The sequence below is a fragment of the Carcharodon carcharias genome, chromosome 13 (assembly GCF_017639515.1).
Source record: "Carcharodon carcharias isolate sCarCar2 chromosome 13, sCarCar2.pri, whole genome shotgun sequence".
Taxonomy (NCBI): Eukaryota; Metazoa; Chordata; class Chondrichthyes; order Lamniformes; family Lamnidae; genus Carcharodon; species Carcharodon carcharias.
Window position 1 is genome coordinate 122,329,092 of NC_054479.1, and position 26,559 is coordinate 122,355,650.

The window sequence follows — 26,559 nt, forward strand, 5'->3', positions numbered from 1 at the left end:
AGGGCTCACCTGGAGGCAGCAGTGTCTCAGGTACAGGACTCACCTGGAGGCAGCAGCGTCCCAGCTACAGGGCTCACCTGGAGGCAGCAGTGTCCCAGCTACAGGTCTCACCTGGAGGCAGCAGTGTCCCAGCTACAGTTCTCACCTGGAGGCAGCAGTGTCCCAGCTACAGGACTCACCTGGAGGCAGCAGTGTCCCAGCTACAGGGCTCACCTGGAGGCAGCAGTGTCCCAGCTACAGGTCTCACCTTGAGCCAGCAGTGTCCCAGGTACAGGGCTTACCTGGGCAATAATGGGCACCTCCTTCGCACAACTTACCTGCACACAGAGGACAGCATTCTCCAGGCACATGGATCTGATTCACACATGGAGTGATGCAATGAATTTCGGCACAGGTTGTGACTCCATCCACACACATACACGTCATGCAGGGGATTGTGGGTGCGAACCAGGTCCCTCCTTCTTGGTATTCCTTCCCATTGTACATACAGCCTGATAGGGATGGCAAAGGGAGTTAGTAACCATTAAGGGGAGGGTTTATGCTAGAGTGTAACTGTATCCTGTATGTCCCATAGCCCAGTCCCCGATCCCTCCACGTCACGAATATCTAGTCACCCATTTCCCACTGAAGAACTGGACCCTTAAATATTTTCTCTTCCAAGGATTTCTCTAATTCTTTTAAATGCTCCAACTTGGGGAATGTTTCCCATATTCTAATAACCCTTTATGTGGACCATTCTATCTTTCTTCTTTGTGTCTCTGGTATGAACCCTGAGATGCCACTGATCAGTGAAAACAATTGCTCATTATTTACCCCTCAAACCCTTTCATCATTTTTCACAATTTTATTAAATTCCCAGAGTTCCCAGAGTGCTGACTTTATCTGAAGTGGGGGTGGGGAGGGGATTGCAGGAAGGAGTCCTTACCTCGACACTGTGGACAGCAAGATCCTGCGTTCTTGACCTGTTGACCACAACTAAGTGTTGGGCACTCAACAGGCAGACACAGCACATCGCCACCCTGCAACACAGCAATTATAAATCACAATGCGAACTAAAGCACCTAGCAACCAAACAAAAGACAGGGGTTGGGGGCTGAAGGAGTGCGAGTTCTTAAAGGGACTGTTGGCAGCAAAAAAGGTCTCCTGACACGGGGTTTGGCCTGAGACCAGATTCTCTAGCAGGTCACTGCAGGGGGAAGGAGCCTGCTACAAGGGCCTGTTCCTGGCACTGGCAGAGGACTATCATCTCCCAGAGCCTCCTGCCACCATCCACAGGTTTATCCTAGCTAAGTGAGGAGGAAGGCAGGAAAATGGCTTGGAAATGCAGACCTAGTGCCTGGGCACCACTTACAGACAGCAGGCAGGAAGAAATTTCCAGCTGCATCCAGTGGATGGGGCCAGGGGTTGGGGGGTGGGTAATCCCAGTCAAGGTGCTGAGATGGGCATTAAACTTTGCTTGCACTGCTACCATCAAGTTTACCCTCCTTTTCCCACTATGTTCTTGTCAAATTTCAAGATGAGGGAGGAGTTTCCCATGGACAGGCCTCAGGATCCTTTCACAATTCCCTTGGACAATCTGAGCATTTGAGTGGTTCCATTACGGGGTTGGGAAGGGGGCATTGGAGTTTCAGGGACTTGTATATTACACTGGCCCCCTGCAGAGGGGGAACCTGGCTGAGCTTTCAGCTGCCGCTGACTGGGTTTCCTTTACACACAGAGCAAAAACCTCCCCCAGGGTGTTCTCAACACATCCACCACTGGTCTATCTACCAGTGACCAGTCCAAGAGCAACACTTGAAGCTGGTCCACATTATGTGGTGTGAATCCTTTATTACCAGCCCAACATACATTCTCTTGTATGAATAGGAACTGTGGAGCAAGGGACTATCAGAGATCCCTTAGTGACTAGAAAGAGGAGAACTTCCAATACTGGATTAATGTAGCAGGTCTGTAGAGTTCCCTGTGGAGCAACTATCAGGAGTTTTGAACTTAAATTGGCCCTTACATTGCAGGAGCAGTCTCTGCAGGGATCGGGTTTGAATGATTCTCCGTTCCCGTAAATATTCCCTTCAAAGTAACAGTTGAGGCAAATCGGACAGCACTGGCCGGGAATCCGAGCAGGATATTGACACGTGACCTCGCACTCTGGCTCCAGGCAGGTCACCTCACCTTGCTGTAGGAAGTGAGAGAGCGAGAGAGAGAGAGAGAGAGAGTGAGAAAGTGAGGCTGGGAGAAAGAGGGAGAGAGGCCCTGTATTAGAATTCAACATGAGCATCAGAGGATGACACCAATAATAATGAGGCACTCCTTGGATATAGCTCTTGTTTTAGCCTTCTGATTTCAGACTTGATTGCCCCTTCTCAAATATGTTGAAATACATTAACAGTGAACACAGTGATATGGGTACTGACCCATCATCACAACACAAGAAAGGATTGCCACACACTAGACCCAGCGCTGGGCTGTACATAAATAGCTCCACATGGCGGCAGACCATACGTAGACACAGTCCCACACAGTCCCAGACTGCACGTAAACACAGTCCCGGACTGCACGTAAACACAGTCCCGGACTGCACGTAAACACGGTCCCGGACTGCACGTAAACACGGTCCCGGACTGCACGTAAACACGGTCCCGGACTGCACGTAAACACGGTCCCGGACTGCACGTAAACACGGTCCCGGACTGCACGTAAACACGGTCCCGGACTGCACGTAAACACGGTCCCGGACTGCACGTAAACACGGTCCCGGACTGCACGTAAACACGGTCCCGGACTGCACGTAAACACAGTCCCGGACTGTACGTAAACACAGTTCCACACATTACTGGACTCTCCACTCCTCACTACACTTTGTCATTTCCCACCTCAAGTCTATGCCCAGATAATTGACCCATCTGGGGAGAGATGGGAGGCAAGTTATTCATGGGGAGCATTAATTGAACTCTTTTGTTACTGTAGAAACCCTTCACTACAACAGTGTAGGTTAAGAGGAGATCTGTCGAGTCCCATTCTACCTCCTCACTGCTGCTCCTGCCTATGAACTAACTGTTAATTGGTTACTTACCGTACACACACATTTGTGGCAGGGGTTTACTGCTGAAACCCAGTGTGATCCTCCTGCATACTGTTTGCCGTGATGGATACAGACTGTAGAAGGACAGAGCCACAGTCAGACAGAGACCAAAACATTACCACACATCATTGACAAAAGGGCCATCCACAGGTGTTAGGCCCCGATGTATTTACATCATTTAAAGGGGCCTAATGCCCGCAACAAGGGCCCGGTGTATTTAGTAAAGGGATAAACACCTGCACAGATGAAGGGCAGGGAGTCCCACTGCTAAGTTTTGCCTGTTTTACATCTGCTAAATGTGTGCAACACATCCCAATTCCCAGAGAGTTTGCTCCTGTCCTCTTTAAGGGTGGCACATACCTGGGCACTCTGGGCAGCACTGCTTCGGTTTGGTAATGGGCTCCGAACAGGTTACCTGAGGACACACGACTTCCAAACACAACACATTCCCATCGAGGCAGCTGCAGCGTTTACACGGGTCGGATGGAGGGAAGAAGGTTTCTCGGTTCTCGTATTCCACGCCCTCAAAGGAACAGCGATTGCACTCGGGACAACAGGCGGTGCTGGCGACTGGGTGGGTGCACTGCTTGGAGCATGGCGTCTGCCAACAGGTCACCACCTCAGCCTGAGGGCACAACAGTACCATGAATAATAAAGTACTGAATCACAAACCGCCCATCAACCTGGTTCTTCTCAAAGCCCCAGTAAACTCTCCCCTATCAACCACCATCCCCACACAGCCCACGTCGACTCTACCTCTTCAATCACCAACGCTTTCAGCCACTGTGCACCCTACCCCATCAATCGCCATGCTTGCCCAGTCCCTATACCCACTTCCCTGTCAACCTGGCACCTCGCACAGTCCCTATATACTTTACCACAAGGATCAGTTCTTGGACTTCAGATATTTGCAATTTAGATCTGAGACTTAAACCAGGGGGCCAAGTGAATGTGCCCAGGTTTGCTGACGATACAAAGTAAAGCGGGAAAGTAAGTTGTGAGGACATAAAGGGGCTGCAAAGAGATTGGGCATGAACATGGCAGATGAAGTACATTGTGGGGAAGTGTGAAATTATCCAAGTTGGCAGGAAATATATAAAGCAGATTTATTTTTTTTAAGGTGTGAGACTACTAAATGTTGGTTTTTGAAGGGATTTGGGTGTCCTTGTACGTGAATCAAAAATGTTAACATGCTGATACAGCAAGCAATTAGGAAGGAAAATGGTATATTAGCTTTTATAGTAAAGGGGTTGCAGGTTAAAAGTAAGGAAGTCTTGCTGCAATTATCTAGGGCCTTTATGAGAGCAAACCTGGTGTACAGTTTTGGTCTCCTTACCTAAGGAAGGATATACTCACCTTAGAGGGCTGCAACTAAGGTTTACTAGATTGATATATAAAACTGACAGCTTTGAAGAGCCATATCCAACGCGAAAAGTTAACTCTGTTTCTCTCTCCACGGATGCTGCCAGACACGTGTATTTTTCAGCACTCTGTTTTTATTTCAGATTTCTAGCATCTGCAGTATTTTGCTCTTATTTCACTAGATTGATCCCTGGGATGAGGGGATTTGTCCTGTGAGGAGAGATTAAGTAGACTGGGCCTATATCCTCTTGAGTTTAGAAAAATGAGGGATCTCATTGAAACATATAAAATTCTCAGGGGGCTTGTCAGGGTAGATGCTGAGAGTCTGCTTCCAATGGCTGAAGGGTCAAGAACTAGAAGCCATAACCACAGGCAGATGGTGAAATTTAAATAGAAAATCTGGAATTAAAAGTCTAATAATGACCATGAAACCATTGTCAATTGTCGTAAAAACTCACCTGGTTCACTAATGCCCTTTAGAGAAGGAAATCTGCCATCTTTACCTGGTCTGGCCTACATATGACTTCAGTCTCACAGCAATGTGGTTGACTTTTAAATGCCCTCTGAAATGGCCTAACAAGCCATTCAGTTCTCAAGGGCGATTAGGGATGGGCAATAAATGCTGGCCTAGCCAGCAATGTCCACATCCCATGAACAAATTTTAAAAAAGGATCAGGCTTTTAGGATTGAGGTTAGGAATTTTTTTTTCACTCGGAGTGTTGTGAATCTTTGGAATTCTGTACTTCAGTGAGCTGTGGATGCTCAGTTGATGAATATATTCATGAGTGAGATTGATAGATTTTCGGGCACTAAGAGAATCAAAGGGTGTGAGGTTAGAGCGTGAAAGTGGAGTTAATGTAGAAGATCAGCCATGATCTTATTGAATGAAGAGCCAAATGGCCTACTCCTGCTCATGTTCTTACCTCATCAATTGCCATTCTCCCCAGTCCCTGAACACTCTACCCTAACATGAATTCTACCTCACTCATATAATCTCCTTCCACAGCTCCTGTACACTTTGCCTCATCAGTCACCCTTCTTCCACAGGCCATTCCGGATAGGTGGAATTGAGGGATAAGATGAGAAGGTGGGTAGGGTGGGGTTGAGGGTTGTTGGACTGAAAGTGGGTTCTTGGGATTGATGTGGGGTTTTGTTGGAATGGTGGGGTCGGGGTTTGCTGGGATGATGGTCTTCTCCAGTTCCTGGCCGTTCTGATATAGTTACTTACCAGGCAGGAGCACTTTGAACACTTGTCGGATGGGGAGTTGAAAGTGGCTCCGCTCTCGTACACTTGCCCGAGGTAATTACAGATCCCAGTACACTGCGGGCAGCACTCGCCACGAGGGGTCACTGGATTCTGACAAGTGACGGATGGGCAGGATACAGGCTCGCAAGTAACTCTCCCATTCTGGAATGAAGCACCAGCACTATCATTAAAATCCTGAGTTCAATTATCTGAGAAGCTCATGACACAAAGTGAGAAACTGGTGATTGATGTTCAATACAGAAATATCAAAAGCAGCAATGCCAAGGAGCAGTCATTCTGATGAACCATATTATGAAAATCAAGAGGTGCCCAGTGCCACACCCAATTCACCCATTCAAATTAGACCTGGGATAGGTCAGGTGAAGAGCAGAGGCCTCTGAGAAACTCATCCACAGGCAAGTTCCAACAACATCATTTGTTAATCGGCCAAATCAATCAAACCTGCTATCTCTACCACCTAGATGGACAAGGGCTGCAGACAAATGGGAATTTCAAGTCCCCCTCCAAGTCACACATTATCCTACCTTGGAACTATATCACTGTTCGCTCACTATCACTGGGTCAAAATCCTGGAACTCCCTTCCTGTAGGAACATCTTCAGCACATGGACTCGAACGGTTGAAAGGGCAAATAGGGATGGGCAAAAAATGCTGGTCTTGCCTGTGACACCCACAGCCAAGATTAATTTAAATAAATCAAATTGACATCACACTCAATGAGCAACCTTTCACTTTGAATTCAACACAGCAAATAATCCTTTCACAGTAGAGGTGGCCCATTTGCTGTTTATTGTTAATCTTGAAAAGATATATAGCCTGATTCTTTAATGCACTGGGTGGGAGACTGATTAACGCTCTCCAATATCCAGTAATCCAGCACATCTCTCCATGTATGCTGTAGTTACAGCTGTCCCTGGCTGTGGGATGTTGCTGAGCTGTTCTCTCTCCTGTTGCTCTTCTCTGAAAGAAGCCATGGGCAGGTTGCCCAGAGGCAGAGTCACAGCCAACTTCTATACAATACATTCTTTCCACATAGAACTCCCAGTAGAATTGGGGATTTCCCCTCATCCTGGTGTCCACAACCACTGCCCAGTGTCCGGACTGAGACCAGGAATGTGTTGGAAATCTTAGGGACAGACCCGCACCCAATTACCCCTGGGGGCAGCAACACACTGGATGCGTTTCTACAGGACATTAGTGAAGGATGGGTATGAGAGTTACATGAACAGTAGCCATCATTGGCACAAAGACCAAGGGACCAGCTTAAGATAATTCCTCAAGGAATAAAATATAAGAGCAGTTATGTTAAACCTGTATCAAATCTTGGTTAGACCACACTTGAAGTACTGGGAACAATCCATATTACAAATAGCATATAGAAGGAGAAAAGTATAAACAATGATGATACAAGAGAGCTGGCTTGATTGAGGTCTTTAAAATTATGAAGGGTTTTGACAAGATAAATGTAACGAATATGTTTCCACTTGTGGAGAGTCCAAAACTTGGTGCCATAAATATGAGATGTCACTAATAAATCTAACAGAGAACGCAGGAAAAAACTCTTTACCCAGAAAGTGGTTAGAATGTGGATCTCGCCACCACAAGGAGAGGCTGAAGGGATTAACAAAAATGCATTTAAGAGGGATAAGTACGTGTGGGATAAAGTAATAAAAGGTTATGCTGATAGAGTGAGATGAAGTAAATAGCATGGGAGGCTGGCTTGGAGCATCAATACCAAAATAATTAATACTGAGTTAATGGCCTGTTCCTGAGCTGTAAATTCTATATGGTGCAGCCTTGTCTGGGATTCTCAGAAGGATCACTTAGGGGCACTTCTCATGTACTGCTGTGTGATTCCAATCTTCAGTTCAATGCTCTGGACGGCAACTATGCTGAAGTTTCTCCCTGGACTTTCCTCTGACCTGTTAAGTTTTAGATTAGAGTTTGTGCTTAACCTCAGGAATGTTCAAGTTATTCATTCCCAAATGGATTGAATAGCTGAAGTGTGGGAACCAGTAACATGCAGAGGGTGAAAGGACTAGGCAGACATCCATGAACATAAAGACAAGCGTGGACTTCAATGGGGACTCCAGTCCCTTGCAGCTTATTGCAGAACCTGATTCCATTAATTCAACACACACGCACCCAGTGCATCAGGAGCCCAGAGGCTGTGAGTTCAAATCTCATGGGCAAGCTGTGAAAGTGAATTAAATGAATCAGATAATTTATGGGCTGGCACCAGGAATAATCACCAGAAAACCTACTGACTGTGGTAAAATCTCAAATGGCTCACCAGCGTCCTTCAGAGAAGGCAAGCTGTGATCCTTAACACAGTCTGTCCTACACGTGACTCCAGCCCAATCTTTTCTCTGAGCTGTGCAATTGGGAAATGTGCTGTGAAGGAGGCAGTCAACTGACAACATTCCCTTTAACATCTGCAGCCATGTCGCATTTTCAAAGGGACTGCACAGTGTTACAAGCCAGTCACACACAGCAAACAGAAGTTAGAGGAAGCATTGCTCCAGTCCAAAGAAATGTTGCCAGTTTTCTATTGTACGCTGTATTTTACTGTACTCTGCAGGCCCGACATACACGTGAAGCTGCTCGGAGTTCTTCCGCCCACCTCCTAGCTAGACAAACAAACACATTGTGGATAGGTGGGGCCCACTGACTGGGCTCACATGGTGATAACACCCCCTTACCAGACAGGTGCAGCGGTTACATTTGTCACTCGGGTCTGGGAACTTTTCACCATTTTTATAATCTCTCTCTTCGTACCGACATCCATTACACACTGGGCAGCCACAGAGATTCATCATCGGGTGGGGACACAACACTTTCCTGCACTGTTTGGTGTCACAGATCACTTGTCCCTTCTAAAGTGGAAAAAGGAAATGAAATATTATTGTACCAGTTCCTGCCTGTCATAATTCCATGTGCCTGCCCAACAATCCCTGTAGCCACTGCTCACCAATCCATCATTGCACCAAGTGCAATAATGACAGGAACAAATATAAAAAAAATATAATGGCTGTTATTTTTTAAATACATTCTATTATGGTATGTGGGCCTTACTGGCAAGGCAGCCTTTGTTGTCCATCCCTAATTGCCCTTGAACTGAGTGGCTTTCTAGGCCATTTTAGAGGGAAGCTAAGAGTCAATCACATTACTGTGGGTCTGGAGTCACATGTAGGCCAGACCAGGAAAGGGAGGCGGGTTTCCTTCCCTAAATGGCATTATTGAACAAAATGGGTTTTTACAACAATCAAATATAGTTTCACGGTCACCATTAGAGACTAGCTTTCAATTCTGGATTTTATTAGCTGTATTTAAATTCTACCAGTGCCATGGTAAGATTTGAATCCACATCCCCTGATCATTAGCCTTAGCCTCTAGATTAACAGTCTAGTGACACTGCCACTACACCACCTTTCCACTATCTCCTGTGTGAAGAGAGGGATCAGCTCATCACATTTATCCCACATCAAGTCTCATCCACTTGCTGTCAATTGTCAAGATGAATTGGGCCAGAACAGGGGAGAACTTCTATTTATATAGCACTTTATCTCCAGAGGTTTCACTGAGTGATTTTGTTTTGAAATGCAGTCACTGATGTTGGAAACCCAGTCAATCAGTTAATACACAGTACGATCCCACCAGCAGCAGAGGGCAGAAATAACCAGTTTTGGATGGTATTGTTTGAGGGCCAGGACATCAAGAGGACTCACTTACTCTTCTTCAAATAGTGAAATGGGATCTTTTACACCAACCTGAGAGAGCAGACAGGACCTTGGATTAATATCTCATCCCAAATATGGTACATTTTTCACAATACAACACTTCCTTGGTACTGTCCTTTCAACAGGGCAGCACTCCCTCAGAATTTCCCCAGTGCTCCCTAAGCACAGGCCCTCTGACAGCACAGTGCTCACCAAGCACTGTGCCTCAGACTGCCAGTGCTCCTTCAGTATTGTGCCTCTGGCAGTGCATTGCTCCCTCAGTACAACATTCCCTCAGTATTGTTCCTCTGACAGTGAATGCTCCCTCAGTCCTGCGCCTATGGTAGTGCAATGGTCCCTCAGTATTGCATCTTGGACAATGCAGTGCTCCCTCAGTCTTGCATCATTTACAGTGCAGCCCTGCCTCAGTCCAGAACCTCTGGCAGAGTAGCACTCCCTCAGTAGAACATCCTGGAAATGCAGCGCTCCATCAGTACTGCATCTCTGACAACATGGCGTTCCAGCAGTACTGCATCTCAGACAGCGCAGCGTTCCATCAGTACTGCATCTCAGACAGTGCAGCAGTCCATCAGTACTGCCCTGTGAGTGTCAGCCTAGATTAAGCGCTCAACCTCCGGATTAGGACTTGAACCCATGACTTTCTGACTCAGAGGTGAGAGTATTACCACTGAGCCATGGCTGACACTAAGCAACAGTTGCTCAATATTCATTTCCAGATATTCAGTGCCTGGCACACAGCCTCAAATGTCCTTACAGCAACATTGCACTTTGCTACTGAAGAATGACTCTGCAGTTTTCTCTTTTGCACGAAACCTGGCGATCTTACCTGGCACCGACACTCCTCACATTTCCCTTTTGGAGCGGGGAATGTTGCTCCTTCCGCATAATCTTCACCCTGGAAATGACAACCTACAAAAAGACAGGGAATGGGGTAACTAATCAAAGGACAGCCACCAGTTGTGTGAACCACGCGGCACTCTGAGGCTGGAAAAATGCCCCTCGAGTGCGGTCTGGGAGAGCAGCCATTGGCCCCAGAACTGCACTGTAGTAAGAGCCCAGATCCCCAGAGGGCAGCAGGGAGTGGGGTAACTGGAGAAAAGAGAACATCAGCAATCGGAGATTGTGAATCATTAACTTGTGTGCTGGGGTAATATACCAAACCTAAATCTTCCTTCAGCACTGCAGCATGATCAAAGACCCCCAACCAGATGAACACAGGAGTTTAGAGGTCAGGATGTAATCCCTGGAGTCACTCTGGGCTGGACAGTGTCTTGGAAATCACACATCCTAAGACATTTCTTTAAGCCTCAAACAAACATTTCAGCAGGGATTTACCCAACACTCTTGTGAATGTGCTAGTCAAGTTACGGCCAGTGTTCATTGCACAGCACTTTCCACATTAGTAGGCGATTCAGCCCCTCAAGCCTGTGCCACCATTCACTGAGATCATGACTGATCTGTATCCTAACTCATCTATTTGCCTTGGCTTCGTATCCCTTAATACTCCTGGCTCGCAACAATCTAGCAATCTCAGATTTAAAATGATTACTTAAGCTAGCGCCTACTGCATTTACCTGGGAGAGAGTTCCACATTTTTGCCAGGCTTTCTGTAAAGAAATGTTTCATAACATCTCTCCTCAAAACATTAAAATCATAACCAGGCTAATGTTGCTGAATTAAACTCCTCTGCCTGGGGCAAAAAAAAGTTTCTCTAACTACTCTATCAATTCCTTTCAATTGCTCTTTGGCAATAAAGGCTAGCATTCAAATAGTGCATGTATTCAATTTGCATTTCAATAGCACCTTCCATGCTCTCAGGAGATCACAAATGCTTTACAGCCAATGACGTACTTTGAAGTGTAGTCATTGTTGTAATGTAGGAAACACGGCAGCCAAATTGCTCACAGCAATCTCCCACAAACAGCAATATAATAATCACCAGGTAATCTGTTTTAGCCGTGTTGGTTGAGCATTAATATTGGCCAGAGCTCCCTGCTCTTCTTTGAATTGTGCGATAAAGATCTTTATGCCCACCTGAGAGGACAGCTGGGGACTTGGTTTAACATCCGTTCAAAAGACAGCACTTCCAAAAACGCAGCACACCTCGAGCGGTGTTTCTCCACAAGTGTAACACTCCAGACGAAAGGCTACCTGCCCAAAATGTTAACTGCTTCTCTCTCCACAGATACTGCTGACCTGCTGAACATTTCCAGCACTTTTTGTTTTTACCTCAGTACCACACTGGGAGTCTCAGTATTGAATAAGTGCTCAAGTTGCTGAATTGGGGCCTGAACCTAGGACTTCCTTAGAACCATAGGATGATATGGCACGGGAGCCATTCAACCCATTCTGTCTTTGCTGACTCATCCAATTAATCCCACTCTGCCACTCTATCTCTATAGCCATGCAAATGTTTCCTGTTTAAGTATTTATCCAATTCCCTTTCGAAAATTACAATTGAATCTGCTTTCACTACCCTTTCAGCCAGTGTAGTTAAAGGCCTCAACAACTCATTGTGTTTAAAAGAATATCTCATCTCTAGTTTTTTTCTGAGATTACCTTCTACCTGCGCCCTCTGGCTATCAGCCCTCCTGCCACTGGAAACAGTTTCTCCTTATTCACTGTATCAAAACCTTTCATATTTTGAACACTTTTAGAAAATCTCATATCATTCTCTGATCTAAGGAAAACAATCCCAATTTCTCTAGTCACTCTACACATCTGATGTCCCGTATCCCTGGTACCATTCCGGGGAGATGGAGGCATAGTGGTAATGCCACTGGACTAGTAATCCAGAGGCCCGGCTAATGCTTTGGGGACATGGGTTCAAATCTCACTAGGGCAGCTGGTGAAATTTGAATTCAATTAATAAATCTGGAATTAAAAGCCTGTCTCAGGAATGGCAACCATGAAACTATCATCAACAACAAAAACAGAATTACCTGGAAAAACTCAGCAGGTCTGGCAGCATCGGCGGAGAAGAAAAGAGTTGACGTTTCGAGTCCTCATGACCCTTTGACAATTCTGTCGAAGGGTCATGAGGACTCGAAACGTCAACTCTTTTCTTCTCCGCCGATGCTGCCAGACCTGCTGAGTTTTTCCAGGTAATTCTGTTTTTGTTTTGGATTTCCAGCATCCGCAGTTTTTTTGTTTTTATTTATGAAACTATCATCGATTGTCTTAAAAACCCAACTGGTTCACTAGTCTTCTTTTGAGAAAGAAATCTGCCATCCTTACCTGGTCTGGCCTATATGTGACTCCAGTCCCTCAGCAATTTGGTTGATTCTTAACTGCCCTCTTCAGTGGCCTAGCAAGCCACTCAGTTCAAGGGCAATTAAGGATGGGCAACAAATGCTGGCCTTGCCAGCGATGCCCACAACCCATGAAAGAATAAAGAAAATCTCCTCTGCACCCTCTCTAAGGCCTTGACATCTTCCAAAAATGAGAGGCCCTGAAATGAACACAGTAGTGCAGTGATTTATAATGGTTTAGCATAATTTCCTTCCTTTATAAAGTTAAGGATCCCTTATACTTTTATAACAGGATTATCAAAATGGGCCATGAGTTTATATTATCACTCTTTACTCATCTTATTAGAACACATCACTTCACAATTCTCTGAATTAAATCTCATCCACCACGTGTCTGCCCATTTCACTAGTTCATGACCTTCTGAACTCTGTCACTATCCCTCCTCCATGTTAACACATTTCGGAGTTTTGTATCACCTGCAGACTTTCAAATCATGGTGCGTATGCTCAAGTCCTGGTCATTAATATATATATATAAATAAAAAAGAGCAATGGCCTTCATACCAACCTCTGGGAAACCCCACTGTTTACTTCCCAACGCTACAAAAGCAACCATTCACCACTATTCTCTGTTTTCTGTCCATAAGCTGCTGCCACTGTCCCTTTAATCCCAAAGGTTTTAATGGGACCTTCTGATTCTGACATGAGATGCTATCACTGAGTCTTGGTTCAGCCTGTTGTGGATATGCTCCTGTTTTACAATCTGTAACATTACTTATATATAGAATGTTACAGCACAGAAAGAGCCCATTCATTTTTATATTTAACTTGGCAATATCCTTTAGGTTCTTGGATCCTTCACTATGATCACCCCACGCCACCTTTCGCCAGTGTGAAAAGATTCTGCAGTCGCTCCATAATTTCACTGCTCAGAACTACTTGTAACCCCTCATTATCTATTATGCCAGTTCATTCTTCACTATCCCAGCTCAATCCCCACTCTTTCTCAGTTCATTCTCCACTATCTGAGCTCAATCCCCACCATACCAGTTCATTCCCCACTCTGTCCCAATCCATCCCCCAATATCCCAGCTCATTCCCTGCTCTTCCCCAGCCCATTCCCTGCTCTGTCCCAGCTGATTCCTCAATATCCCAGCTCATTCCGTGCCCTGTCCCAGCTCATTCCCCCTATCCAACTTCATTCCCCAGTCTCCCAGTTCATTCCCCCTTCTGCACATCAGTCCTCCCCCCTCCCAATTCTAATAGCTGGATGTCTCTCCCATGATTCAGTGACCGGAATGGTGATCAGTAAGTGAGGCCATAGTATCAGACCGTGCTGGAGATTTACACTCACCGACACACTGGGGACAGTCACAGGGTCCGCTAATGGGATGGGAGCAGGGAGCTGGGGGACACAGCTTCCTCACACAATGCACCGAGCCCACCTGTAACACAGCACACAGCATAACCAGACTTAGAGGCTCCACATAGCAGAAACAAACACCATCGGGCAGTAGGTGGGGTAGAGGGAGCAATGGGAGGGATAGGGAGAGCGTGAGGTGATGGAGGAGGGAGGGGGCGGATAGGGTGGAGGGAAGGATGGCGGGAGGGGGATGGGAGCTGGATTGGAGGGTGGAGGGAGGGAATGTGGAAAAACCAGTTCAGACTAGTTCAAGAGTGAACCGTGGATTGCTCTGCTGGTCTTGCCAACATAAGCCCCTGCCACACCCCACCATCCCAACCCTGGCAAGTGTCCCTTAATTTTTTCCCCCAGAGTTGGTCACCCTGGTGAATTTGGCAATAGGGGTGGATGTGGCGGCAGTGGAGAAGGCGGCAACAGCAGTGATGGCACCAGAGGCAGCGGCAGAGTCAGCAACAGCGAAGCTGGCGTGGAGACTGTAAGAGACTGGGAGCAGCAACAAAACTGCCCCAGGGCAAGATATCTCATCTGCAGGTGCTCCCCGGGTGGTTCCGAGTCAGCAGCGTAACGGGCTCCAGCTCAATCCCACCCAACTCGCATTCCCGAGGGCAGGTGATGGAACCTGCCCGGTGCCAGGAGGAGCTGCTGGGTAAGATTGGGAGACTGGAAGCAGAGAAGGCAGCCGTCCAGGAAAAGATGGAGGGGATATTCCCAGGCTTAATGACTGCCTCCAAGAAGAAATTCATGCATTTGTTTATATAACTGCAATTTAAAATTACCTGCCACATTTCTTTCAATGTAGCATCCCTCTGATCAAAAAAAGGATCTGTTGGAGTTGTGCAAATGTTCCCCCAACCTCTGATATAAAAATAATAAAGCTTTTTTTTTGCTTCCATTTGAAGGCAGAGGACTGCACCAGCCTCTCAATATGTTGCAGCCCAGGACTATGCCTCTCGGAGTGACAGCCCCCACCCAGGCAGAGCACAAAAGCCCCCGCAATGATTGCCATGGTTGGGTGGGTGGGGGGGGGGCGGTGGTGGTAGTGTGCATATGGAGCAATTGTACAATTGGGGGTGGTATTGATTCTCATAGTAAAATTTGCATGGCTTTCACTCAAACTTTTACTCTGAGTGTTTTGTCCAGACATGTGGGCCAGGATTTTGTGGCTCCCTCCGCGGCGTCTCTCCCCACCCCCTGGCAGAAGCAGCGAGCCATTTAAATCTCCATTCAGTTCGATGGAACCGTGATATCCTGCAGGGCAGGAGGGGCTGTAAAATCCTGGCCCTGGAGACGCAACCTGAAATTCTACGGAATGACACATTGATCTAGAGCACAGACAAACAGACAGACAGACACACACACACACACGAAAGGGACTGCATACTTTCACTTGATTATTAACATCAATTGAACCTCATTTGAGCCTGTGTCGTATAAGTACACCAGTAATAAATGCAGTTCACAACTGGAGCCCGAAATACCACTGGATAGACTGGGAAAATAAACATCACCCATTTTACTGGCACCAACCTTCTGGGCTACCTGTTCAGAACTGGATCTACTAGTACCAGTTTTACTGGAACTTTCCTCTGGGAAGATGGTGGGAAGGGTGGAGGAAGGGGGAAGAAGGGATGGTGGTGGAGAGGGGGAAGGGGAGGGTGGAAGAAGGGGGAGGGGATGGTTAAGGGAGCGGGAGGGGATGGTGATGGGAGGTGGGAAAGGTGGAGGGGCTGAGAGAGGGAGGGGCTAGGGGGCTGGAGTAACAGTGGAAGAATGTGGGAGGAAGGGAAAGGGTAGAAATGGGGGTCAGTCATTCCCTACCCCCAGGGGAGAGGTTCCAGCAAGCGCGAGGGTCGAACTCCCCTCTCTGATAGAGTGTGGTGTTGTTACTCACCCGGCAGGTACACTGTGAGCATGTGTCAGCAGGGTCAGTGAACGTCTGTCCATTGCTGATAGCAATACCGCCATAATAACAGCCTGTGGGATATCAGATTGCTAATAATTGAAAACATTTACGCACAGTATAGGAAGAATCATATTGTACAGAAAATCTACACCACAAGAACTGAGCAGTTAGTTCAAATGGCCTATGACAGTGTTTATGACACCATCCTCCTCCCGTCCTTCTCCTTCCGACCCCACCATTATATCCTTCTGTTCCTTTCTCTCTCATCTGTTTATCCAGCTTCTCGATAAATGCATTGATCCTATTCAGCTCAACTATTTCCTGCAATAGCAAGTCCCACATTCTCATTAGACTTTGGGTGAAGAGGTTTCTCCAATTTCTTTACATTGACTGATGACAGCCAGTCACCATCCCTCAGGGAGATATCTGTACACTGACTGGAGTCTCTCAATCCCTCTCCACAGGGAGATATCCGTACACTGACTGGAGTCTCTCAGTCTCTCTCCCTCAGGGAGATATCTGTACACTGACTGGAGTCTCTCAGTCCCTCTCCCTCAGGGAGATATTGAGGTTACAATCAGATCAGCCATGATCTTATTGAATGGCGGAACAAGCTTGAGGGCTGACTGGCTCCTAATTCGTATGTTCTTATATCTGTACAATGATTGGTGTCTTTTAATTCCTGTTTTCTCAGGGAAATATCTGTACACCAACTGATGTCCCTTTGTCCCTGTTCATTCAGGGAGATATCTGTACACTGCCTGATGTCTCTCAGTCCCTCTCCATCAAGATAATACCTATATACTGGTGTCTCTCAGTCACTCTCCCTTGAAGAGACATCTGTTTGCTGACTGGTGTCTCTCTGTCTGTCTCATAGTGCACACAGATGAAGCAGTTATAAAACAATATTTTTACCTTCACAGACAGGACAACATTGCCCAGGAAGATTGATGGGATGGCTACAACCTGGGTTGTAACAGGACCTCCTTGAGCAGCTGACAAATCCATTCATACACTCGCAGCGAGTGCAGGGATCGAGGGGGCCAGGAAACTCCTGACCATTCAGATACTCCTCCCCCATGTAATTACACCCTGGGCAAAAAGGAGACAGGATTAGGAGATACAAGAGCAAAGCAGGCTCACCACCCAACCCCTCCCCGCAACCAGCGATGCAGAACCTCCCCAGGGGGAGATTGGCCAGAAATCTTGCATCAGGATTAAGAGGAAATCTTGTTTCCCACCCCTTCCAAATCAGCAGGAAACCTCAAAAATCAGAAAAGAATACCCTTCCCTCCACCAACTAAATTATTACCAAGTATTTAAAGCACAGAGACATTCTGCCCAACTAGGCTGTGGTGGTGTTTATGCTTCACACAAGCCTTCTCCCACCCTTCATTCAACCCCATTAGTATCTCCTTCATAATTAGCAGGAACCCCTCTCAAATCAGCTGGTAATCCCCTTAAAAATCATCAGCAAGTCTGCCAAAATAAGCAGAAATCACCTAAAAATCATCAGAAACTTCCCCAAAATCAGTGGAAATCGCCTAAAAATCATCAGAAAATCTTCCCAAAACAGCAGAAATGGCTAAAAAATCATCTGAAAATCTCCAAAAAGCAGCAGGAAATTTCCCAAAAATAAACAGGAAATTCCCAAAACATCTTACTGTGTGGAGAGGGTGAGTGGTCAGTATTTGACCACCTCAGCTTGTCTCCTGGGAAATATCTAAATTGTGTTTGTAGATGAATGATATTGAAGGTGAATGCTGGAATTTTACATTTTTGTGCCGTACCATCACAGGCTCTGCAACAGCGTCCCTGGGTGGGGAAGGGGCACTCTAGCACAGGACAGGGTCTCTTCTCACATGATATACTGCCCTCTCTGCACACACAAACATTACAGATGTCTGAACCGTCAGCAAACTGCTCTCCGTTTGCATACTCCTTTCCACCAAACAGGCAGCCTGTAAAACAAAGTCACAGAAAGACCATTAACCTCAGGTAGCCATAACTCCCAGCTCTGTCACTTCCTCCTCACACCCCCGCCCCCCAATACAAACCCCTCCCCCACATTGTTCTCCCATACACACAGCCAACCCATCATGCATCACCCTCTCACATCCCTTCCTGGTTCCCTAATAGCGGGACCCCCTTGTTTCTCTCATGGTGAAGGATGCTTACCATCACAGGTACGGCAACAATCCTGCAAAATGGGGTGCGAGCATTGCAGGGGGGCACAGGGCTTCCTCTGACACGTGATGGTGCCGTTATTACACATACAGGAACGGCAGTCGTCTGAGGGGTCGTAGAAACGCTCCATGTGTTTGTAGAGAATTCTGGTGTACCGGCATTCACTCGGAGGAGCTGGTTCAAAGAGAACTGGACATCAACTCACTGTAACTCCAATAAGCTCCAAACATCAACCACAACATTGATATACTCCACATCCTTACTGTAACACCCTTCACCATAACACCAATATACTGCACACCCTTACTGTAACACCCTTCACCATAACACCAATATACTGCACACCCTTACTGTAACACCCTTCACCATAACACCAATATACTGCACACCCTTACTGTAACACCCTTCACCATAACACCAATATACTGCACACCCTTACTGTAACACCCTTCACCATAACACCAATATACTGCACACCCTTACTGTAACATTGATATACTGCACACCCTTACTGTAACACCCTTCACCATAACACCAATATACTGCACACCCTTACTGTAACACCCTTCACCATAACACCAATATACTGCACACCCTTACTGTAACACCCTTCACCATAACACCAATATACTGCACACCCTTACTGTAACACCCTTCACCATAACACCAATATACTGCACACCCTTACTGTAACACCCTTCACCATAACACCAATATACTGCACACCCTTACTGTAACACCCTTCACCATAACACCAATATACTGCACACCCTTACTGTAACACCCTTCACCATAACACCAATATACTGCACACCCTTACTGTAACACCCTTCACCATAACACCAATATACTGCACACCCTTACTGTAACATTGATATACTGCACACCCTTACTGTAACACCCTTCACCATAACACCAATATACTGCACACCCTTACTGTAACATTGATATACTGCACACCCTTACTGTAACACCGATATACTCCACACCCTTACTGTAACACCCTTCACCATAACACCAATATACTGCACACCCTTACTGTAACACCCTTCACCATAACACCAATATACTGCACACCCTTACTGTAACACCCTTCACCATAACACCAATATACTGCACACCCTTACTGTAACACCCTTCACCATAACACCAATATACTGCACACCCTTACTGTAACACCCTTCACCATAACACCAATATACTGCACACCCTTACTGTAACATTGATATACTGCACACCCTTACTGTAACACCCTTCACCATAACACCAATATACTGCACACCCTTACTGTAACATTGATATACTGCACACCCTTACTGTAACACCGATATACTCCACACCCTTACTGTAACACCCTTCACCATAACACCAATATACTGCACACCCTTACTGTAACATTGATATACTCCACACCCTTACTGTAACACCCTTCACCATAACACCAATATACTGCACACCCTTACTGTAACATTGATATACTGCACACCCTTACTGTAACACCGATATACTCCACACCCTTACTGTAACACCGATATACTCCACACCCTTACTGTAACACCCTTCACCATAACACCAATATACTGCACACCCTTACTGTAACATTGATATACTGCACACCCTTACTGTAACACCCTTCACCATAACACCAATATACTGCACACCCTTACTGTAACATTGATATACTGCACACCCTTACTGTAACACCCTTCACCATAACACCAATATACTGCACACCCTTACTGTAACATTGATATACTGCACACCCTTACTGTAACACCCTTCACCATAACACCAATATACTGCACACCCTTACTGTAACATTGATATACTGCACACCCTTACTGTAACACCCTTCACCATAACACCAATATACTGCACACCCTTACTGTAACATTGATATACTGCACACCCTTACTGTAACACCGATATACTCCACACCCTTATTGTAACACCAATATACTCCACACCCTTCACCATAACACCGATATATTGCACACCCTTACTGTAACATTGATATACTGCACACCCTTACTGTAACACCGATATACTCCACACCCTTATTGTAACACCCTTCACCATAACACCAATATACTGCACACCCTTACTGTAACATTGATATACTCCACACCCTTACTGTAACACCGATATACTCCACACCCTTATTGTAACACCAATATACTCCACACCCTTCACCATAACACCGATATATTGCACACCCAATATACCCCACAATCCTCAGTGTAACTCTACGTTATACCCCACACCCCTCAGTGTGACTCTCTGGTACAGCTGCTCTGTTGCATCATTTTGAGGAATGCTTGCACCCACCTGGGCATTGAGGACAACAGTCTCCAGGTACCAGGAATGGGTCATTGCAAGTCAAAGGGGGACATCTCTTGGATAGGCACTGTACGTTTCCATTCTACAAGGAGTAACAGAGAGAAAGCAAAAAGTGAAAAATAATTTGGGTGTGTCAGGAGAGTGTATTTCCAAATGTGTCCGGGAGTGTGTGACTGTGTGAGGGGAATTGAAAAACAGGGATGGAAGGAGAAACGCCAAAGGAGCAGAGACAGGGAGACACTGAGGATCCAGAGATAGAGACAGAGAGAGAGACACTGAGGGATCAGAGATAGAGAGAGACACTGAGGGATCGGAGATAGAGAGAGAGACACTGAAGGATTGGAGATAGAGAGAGACACTGAGGTTTTCGGAGATAGCGAGAGACACTGAGGGATCGGAGATAGAGAGAGGGACACTCAGGGTTTGGAAATGGAGAGAGACACTGAGGGATTGAAGATAGAGCTACTGAGTGTTCGGAGATAGAGAGACACTTGAGGATTCGGAAATAGGGAGAGAGAGACACTGAGGGTTCGGGGATAGAGAGAGAGAAGGAGACAGAGGGTTTGGGGATAGAGAGAGAGACACACAGAGGGTTTGGAGGTAGAGAGAGACACTGAGGATTCTGAAATTGAGAGAGAGACACTGAGGGATCGGAGGTGGAGAGAGAGAGAGAGAGAGACACTGAGGGTTCGGAGAAAGGGAGAGAGAGACACAGAGTTCAGCGATAGAGAGAGACAGACACTGAGGGTTCGGAGGTAGAGAGAGGCAAAGGGTTCTGAGATTGAGAGAGAGACACAGGGATCGAAGGCGGAGAGAGAGAGATACTGAGGCATCAGAGATGGAGAGAGAGAGACAGACAGGGTTCAGAGGTAGAGAGAGACACTGAGGGTTCTGAGATTGAGAGAGAGACACTGAGGGATCAGAGATGGAGAGAGAGAGTGACCCTGAGGGATCGGAGATGGAGAGAGAGAGAGAGAGAGAGAGACCCTGAGGGATTGGAGATGGAGAGACACTGAGGGATCAGAGATGGAGAGACACTGAAGGTTTGGAGATAGAGAGAGACACTGAGGGATCGGAGATATAGAAAGACACTGAGGGTTTGGAGACAGAGAGAGAGAGAAACATAGAAAGTATGAACAGGAGTAGGCCATTCGAGCCTGCTCTGCCATTCATTATGATCTTGGCTGATCATCCAACTTAATAGCCTGCTCCCGCTTTCGCCCCAAGAGGAAAAAGATCCGTTTATTCCTACTCTTTGTATCCTGTCTGCCAACCAGTTTTCTATCCATCTCAATACACTACCCCCAATCCCATGCGCTTTAATTTTAGTCCAAATAAACCACATCCACTGGCTCCCCCTCATCAACTCTACTAGTTACATCCTTGAAAAATTCCAGTAGATTTGTCAAGCATGATTTCCCTTTTGTAAATCCATGCTGACTGTCTGATTCTGCCACTGTTTTCCAAGTGTTCAGCTATTAAATCTTGTAAAATGGACTCTAGAATTTTTCCCACTACTGACATTAGGCTAACTGGTCTATAATTCCTTGTTTTCTCTCTACCTCCCTTTTTAAATAGGGGATTACATTAGCTACCCTCCAATCTGTAGGAACTGTTCCAGAGTCTATAGAATCTCAGAAGATGACCACCAATGCATCCACTATTTCTAGGGCCACTTCCTTAAGTACTCTGGGATGTAGATTATCAGGCCCCGGGGATTTTTGGCTTTCAATCCCATCAACTTCCCCAACACCATTTCCCTACTAATACTGATTTCTTTCAGTTCCTCCCTCACGCTAAACCCTGTGTTTCCCAACATTTCTGGTCTGTTACTTGTATCCTCCTTTGTGGAGACAGAACCAAAGTATGTATTTAGTTGGTCAGCCATTTCTTTGTTCCTGTTATAAATTCCCCTGTTTCTGACTGTAAGGAACCTACATTTGCCTTCACCAATCTTTTTCTCTTCACACGCCTATAGAAACTTTTACAGGCGGTTTTTATGTTCCCCACAAGCTTACTCTTGTACTCTATTTCCCCCTTTTTAATCAATCCCTTGGTCCTCCTTTGCTGAATTCTAAACTGCTCCCCATCCTCAGGTCTGTTATTTTCTCTTGCCAATTTGTATGCCTCTTCCCTGTATCTAATACCATCTCTAATTTCCCTTGTTAGCCATGGTTTGGCCACCTTTCCTTTTTACTTTTGTGCCAGACAGGAATAAACAATTGTTGCAGTTCACCCATGCGCTCTTTGAACGTTTGCCATTGCCTATCCATCGTCATCCCTTTAAGTAACGTTTCCCAATCCATCATAGCCAACTCGCGCCTCATACCATCGTAGCTTCCTTTATTAAGATTCAGGACCCTAGTCTCAGAATCAACTACGCCACTCTCCATCTTGATGAAGAATTCTATCATATTATGGTCGCTTATCCCCAAGGGGCCTCGCACAACTAGATTGCCAATTATTCCTTTCTCATTACACAATACCCAGTCTAGGATGGCCTGTTCTCTAGATGATTCCTCAAAGTATTAGTCCAGAAAACCAGACCGTATACACTCCAGGAATTCCCCCTCTACAGTATTGTTACTAATTTGATTTGCCCGATCCATTTGCAGATTAAAGTCACCCATAATTACAGATCTTCCTTTATTGCATGCGTCTCTAATTTCCTGTTTAATGCTATTCCCAACATCACCACGACTGTTTGGGGGTCTATATACAACACCCACTAATGTTTTTTTCCACTGTTTCTCAGCTCTACCCATACAGATTCCACATCCACTGACGGTTCAGAGATGGAGAGAGAGGAAGAGACATTGAGGGATCAGAGAAAGAGAGAGAGGGGCAAGGAGGGTTCGAAGATAGAGACAGACACTAAGGGTTTGAAGAGAGAGAGATACTGAGGGTTCTGAGATAGAGATAGAGAGAGAGACAGACAGACACTGAGGGTTCGGAGACAGAGAGAGAGACAGACACTGAGGATTCGAAGATAGAGACGGACACTGAGGGATCTGAGATAGAGAGAGGCACTGAGAGTTCGGAGGTAGAGACAGAGAGAGAGACAGACACTGAGGGATTGGAGATAGAGAGAGAAGGACATTGAGGGTTCAAAGATAGAGACAGACACTGAAGGTTCGAAGAGAGAGAGAGACATTGAGGGCTCGGAGAGAGACACTGAGGGTTCAAAGAGAGAGAGCGAGAGACACTGAGGGATTGGAGATAGAAAGAGATAGAGAGAGAGAGAGAGAGAGAGAGAGAGAGAAAGAGACAGATGGTTTGGAGGTATGGGGAGAAACAAAGTATCAAATCACACTAACTCAGATCTGCCTCTTCAGGTCAGATTGAATTCTCCACATACTTACAATACAGTGACATTCCTTGCATTTGTTTGTGGGATGTGGAAAATCAGCCCCATTGGGATACTCCTTGCCAGCATACTGACATCCTGCAGAGAGAGACAGACACAGAGAACTGCTCAAAATATTCCCTGGTCATTCTCTGAGATTTCTACACCGCGTCCATGATAGTAGTTACATTTGGAGCTGGAACATTCCTTCACTCTCAACTCTCTGTTCACCCCTCCATTCTCTGTCCATTTTCCCTTCTATTTATCAGTCAGCTTGTGGTCTGTTTATCGTCTGTCCGAGCCTCGAGTCTGCCTGTCCGAGCCTCGAGTCTGCCTGTCCGAGCCTCGAGTCTGCCTGTCCGAGCCTCGAGTCTGCCTGTCCGAGCCTCGAGTCTGCCTGTCCGAGCCTCGAGTCTGCCTGACCGAGCCTCGAGTCCGCCTGTCCGAGCCTCGAGTCTGCCTGTCCGAGCCTCGAGTCTGCCTGTCCGAGCCTCGAGTCTGCCTGACCGAGCCTCGAGTCTGGCTGTCCGAGCCTCGAGTCTGGCTGTCCGAGCCTCGAGTCTGCCTGACCGAGCCTCGAGTCTGCCTGTCCGAGCCTCGAGTCTGCCTGACCGAGCCTCGAGTCTGCCTGACCGAGCCTCGAGTCTGCCTGACCGAGCCTCGAGTCTGCCTGACCGAGCCTCGAGTCTGCCTGTCCGAGCCTCGAGTCTGCCTGACCGAGCCTCGAGTCTGGCTGTCCGAGCCTCGAGTCTGTCTGTCCGAGCCTCGAGTCTGGCTGTCCGAGCCTCGAGTCTGCCTGACCGAGCCTCGAGTCTGCCTGTCCGAGCCTCGAGTCTGGCTGAGCCGTTACCATTGCAGTTGTTCTGACAGCAGGATCCAGACAGTGGGTAGGAGCACAGGGCGCTGATACAATCTTTCTTCTCACAGGTCACCTGGCCATTCAAACAGGTGCATTCCTGGCATGGGTTCAGGGGGTTAGGGAACTGCTGGCCATCCAATAATACTCGCTCCTCAAACACACAGTCTGTAGGCAAAAACACAAGGTGCCCATCACAAAGGTGCTTTGTTCCAGACCCTCAATTCCACCAGCATTTTCATTCTCTTTCCCCATCCCACCATTCTCACAGTAATGTTGATCAGTAAGCATCTGTGGAACTGTATCCCAGTGAGAGTCGGTGCCTGGGGAACTGTACCCCAGTGAGAGTCAGTGCCTGTGGAACTATACCCCAGTGAGAGTCAGTGCCTGTGGAACTATACCCCAGTGAGAGTTGGTGCCTGTGGAACTATACCCCAGTGAGAGTTGGTGCCTGGGGAACTGTACCCCAGTGAGAGTCAGTGCCTGTGGAACTGTACCCCAGTGAGAGTCAGTGCCTGTGGAACTGTACCCCAGTGAGAGTCGGTGCCTGTGGAACTATACCCCAGTGAGAGTTGGTGCCTGTGGAACTGTACCCCAGTGAGAGTTGGTGCCTGGGGAACTGTACCCCAGTGAGAGTCACTGTCTGGGGAACTGTACCCGAGTGAGAGTCAGTGCCTGTGGAACTGTACCCGAGTGAGAGTCGGTGCCTGTGGAACTATACCCCAGTGAGAGTTGGTGCCTGGGGAACTGTACCCCAGTGAGAGTCGGTGTTTGTGGAACTGTACCCGTGAGAGTCGGTGTTTGTGGAACTGTACCCCAGTGAGAGTCATTGCCTGTGAAACTGTACCCCAGTGAGAGTCAGTGCCTGTGGAACTGTACACCAGTGAGAGTCAGTGCCTGTGGAACTGTACCCCAGTGAGAGTCAGTGCCTGGGGAACTGTACCCCAGTGAGAGTCGGTGCCTGTGAAACTGTACCCCAGTGAGAGTCGGTGCCTGTGGAACTGTACCCCAGTGAGAGTCAGCGCCTGTGGAACTGTACCCCAGTGAGAGTCGGTGTTTGTGGAACTGTACCCGTGAGAGTCAGTACCTGGGGAACTGTACCCCAGTGAGAGTCGGTGCCTGTGGAACTGTACCCCAGTGAGAGTCAGCGCCTGTGGAACTGTACCCCAGCGAGAGTCAGTGCCTGTGGAACTGTACCCCAGTGAGAGTCACTGTCTGGGGAGCTGTACCCCAGTGAGAGTCACTGTCTGGGGAGTTGTACCCAGTGAGAGTCACTGTCTGGGGAACTGTACCCAGTGAGAGTCACTGTCTGGGGAACTGTACCCCAGTGAGAGTCAGTGTTTGTGGAACTGTACCCCAGTGAGAGTCAGTGTTTGGGGAACTGTACCCCAGTGAGAGTCAGTGTTTGGGGAACTGTACCCCAGTGAGAGTCAGTATCTGGGGAACTGTAACCCAGTGAGAGTCAGTGTCCGGGGAACTGTACCCCAGTGAGAGTCAGTGTCTGGGGAACTGTACCCCAGTGAGAGTCAGTGTCTGTGGAATTTAAATTAGGATATCAATGGATTAACAACATTAACCAGGTCCTGGGATGGGGCCAAGTTCTAACAAGTTGCAATTGTTTGAGAGACACCTTGTTCCAGCCAATCACCTCAAATCGCTGAAGCTCCTCATTCCCTTCTGGTTACTTCCTGATCTTTGAGTACAGCCGATCTCACCCACTTGCTTATTGATTGATCTAAATCATCCAATCAGCTTGACGATGCCCGCGACCCTGAGTCCGCCTGTCACACTGAAGGACAAGAGAGG

General features: G+C 47.0%; 1 protein-coding gene across 1 annotated transcript in view; it reads right to left on the reverse strand.

The window, feature by feature from the left end:
• LOC121285937 (kielin cysteine rich BMP regulator) overlaps positions 1-26,559 on the reverse strand; it is a gene marked incomplete at its 5' end in the record, with an annotated part of 176,900 nt that overhangs the window by 22,436 nt on the left and 127,905 nt on the right. The window contains 16 exons of the mRNA XM_041202897.1: positions 318-491; positions 926-1,019; positions 2,006-2,173; positions 3,071-3,153; positions 3,440-3,704; positions 5,670-5,849; positions 8,410-8,583; positions 10,274-10,356; positions 14,053-14,143; positions 16,013-16,095; positions 16,940-17,116; positions 17,815-17,985; positions 18,203-18,385; positions 20,540-20,633; positions 23,914-23,996; positions 24,748-24,921. Of these exons, the coding sequence (XP_041058831.1) occupies positions 318-491; positions 926-1,019; positions 2,006-2,173; positions 3,071-3,153; positions 3,440-3,704; positions 5,670-5,849; positions 8,410-8,583; positions 10,274-10,356; positions 14,053-14,143; positions 16,013-16,095; positions 16,940-17,116; positions 17,815-17,985; positions 18,203-18,385; positions 20,540-20,633; positions 23,914-23,996; positions 24,748-24,921 (2,277 nt within the window). The remainder of the gene's footprint in view (positions 1-317; positions 492-925; positions 1,020-2,005; positions 2,174-3,070; positions 3,154-3,439; positions 3,705-5,669; positions 5,850-8,409; positions 8,584-10,273; positions 10,357-14,052; positions 14,144-16,012; positions 16,096-16,939; positions 17,117-17,814; positions 17,986-18,202; positions 18,386-20,539; positions 20,634-23,913; positions 23,997-24,747; positions 24,922-26,559) is intronic.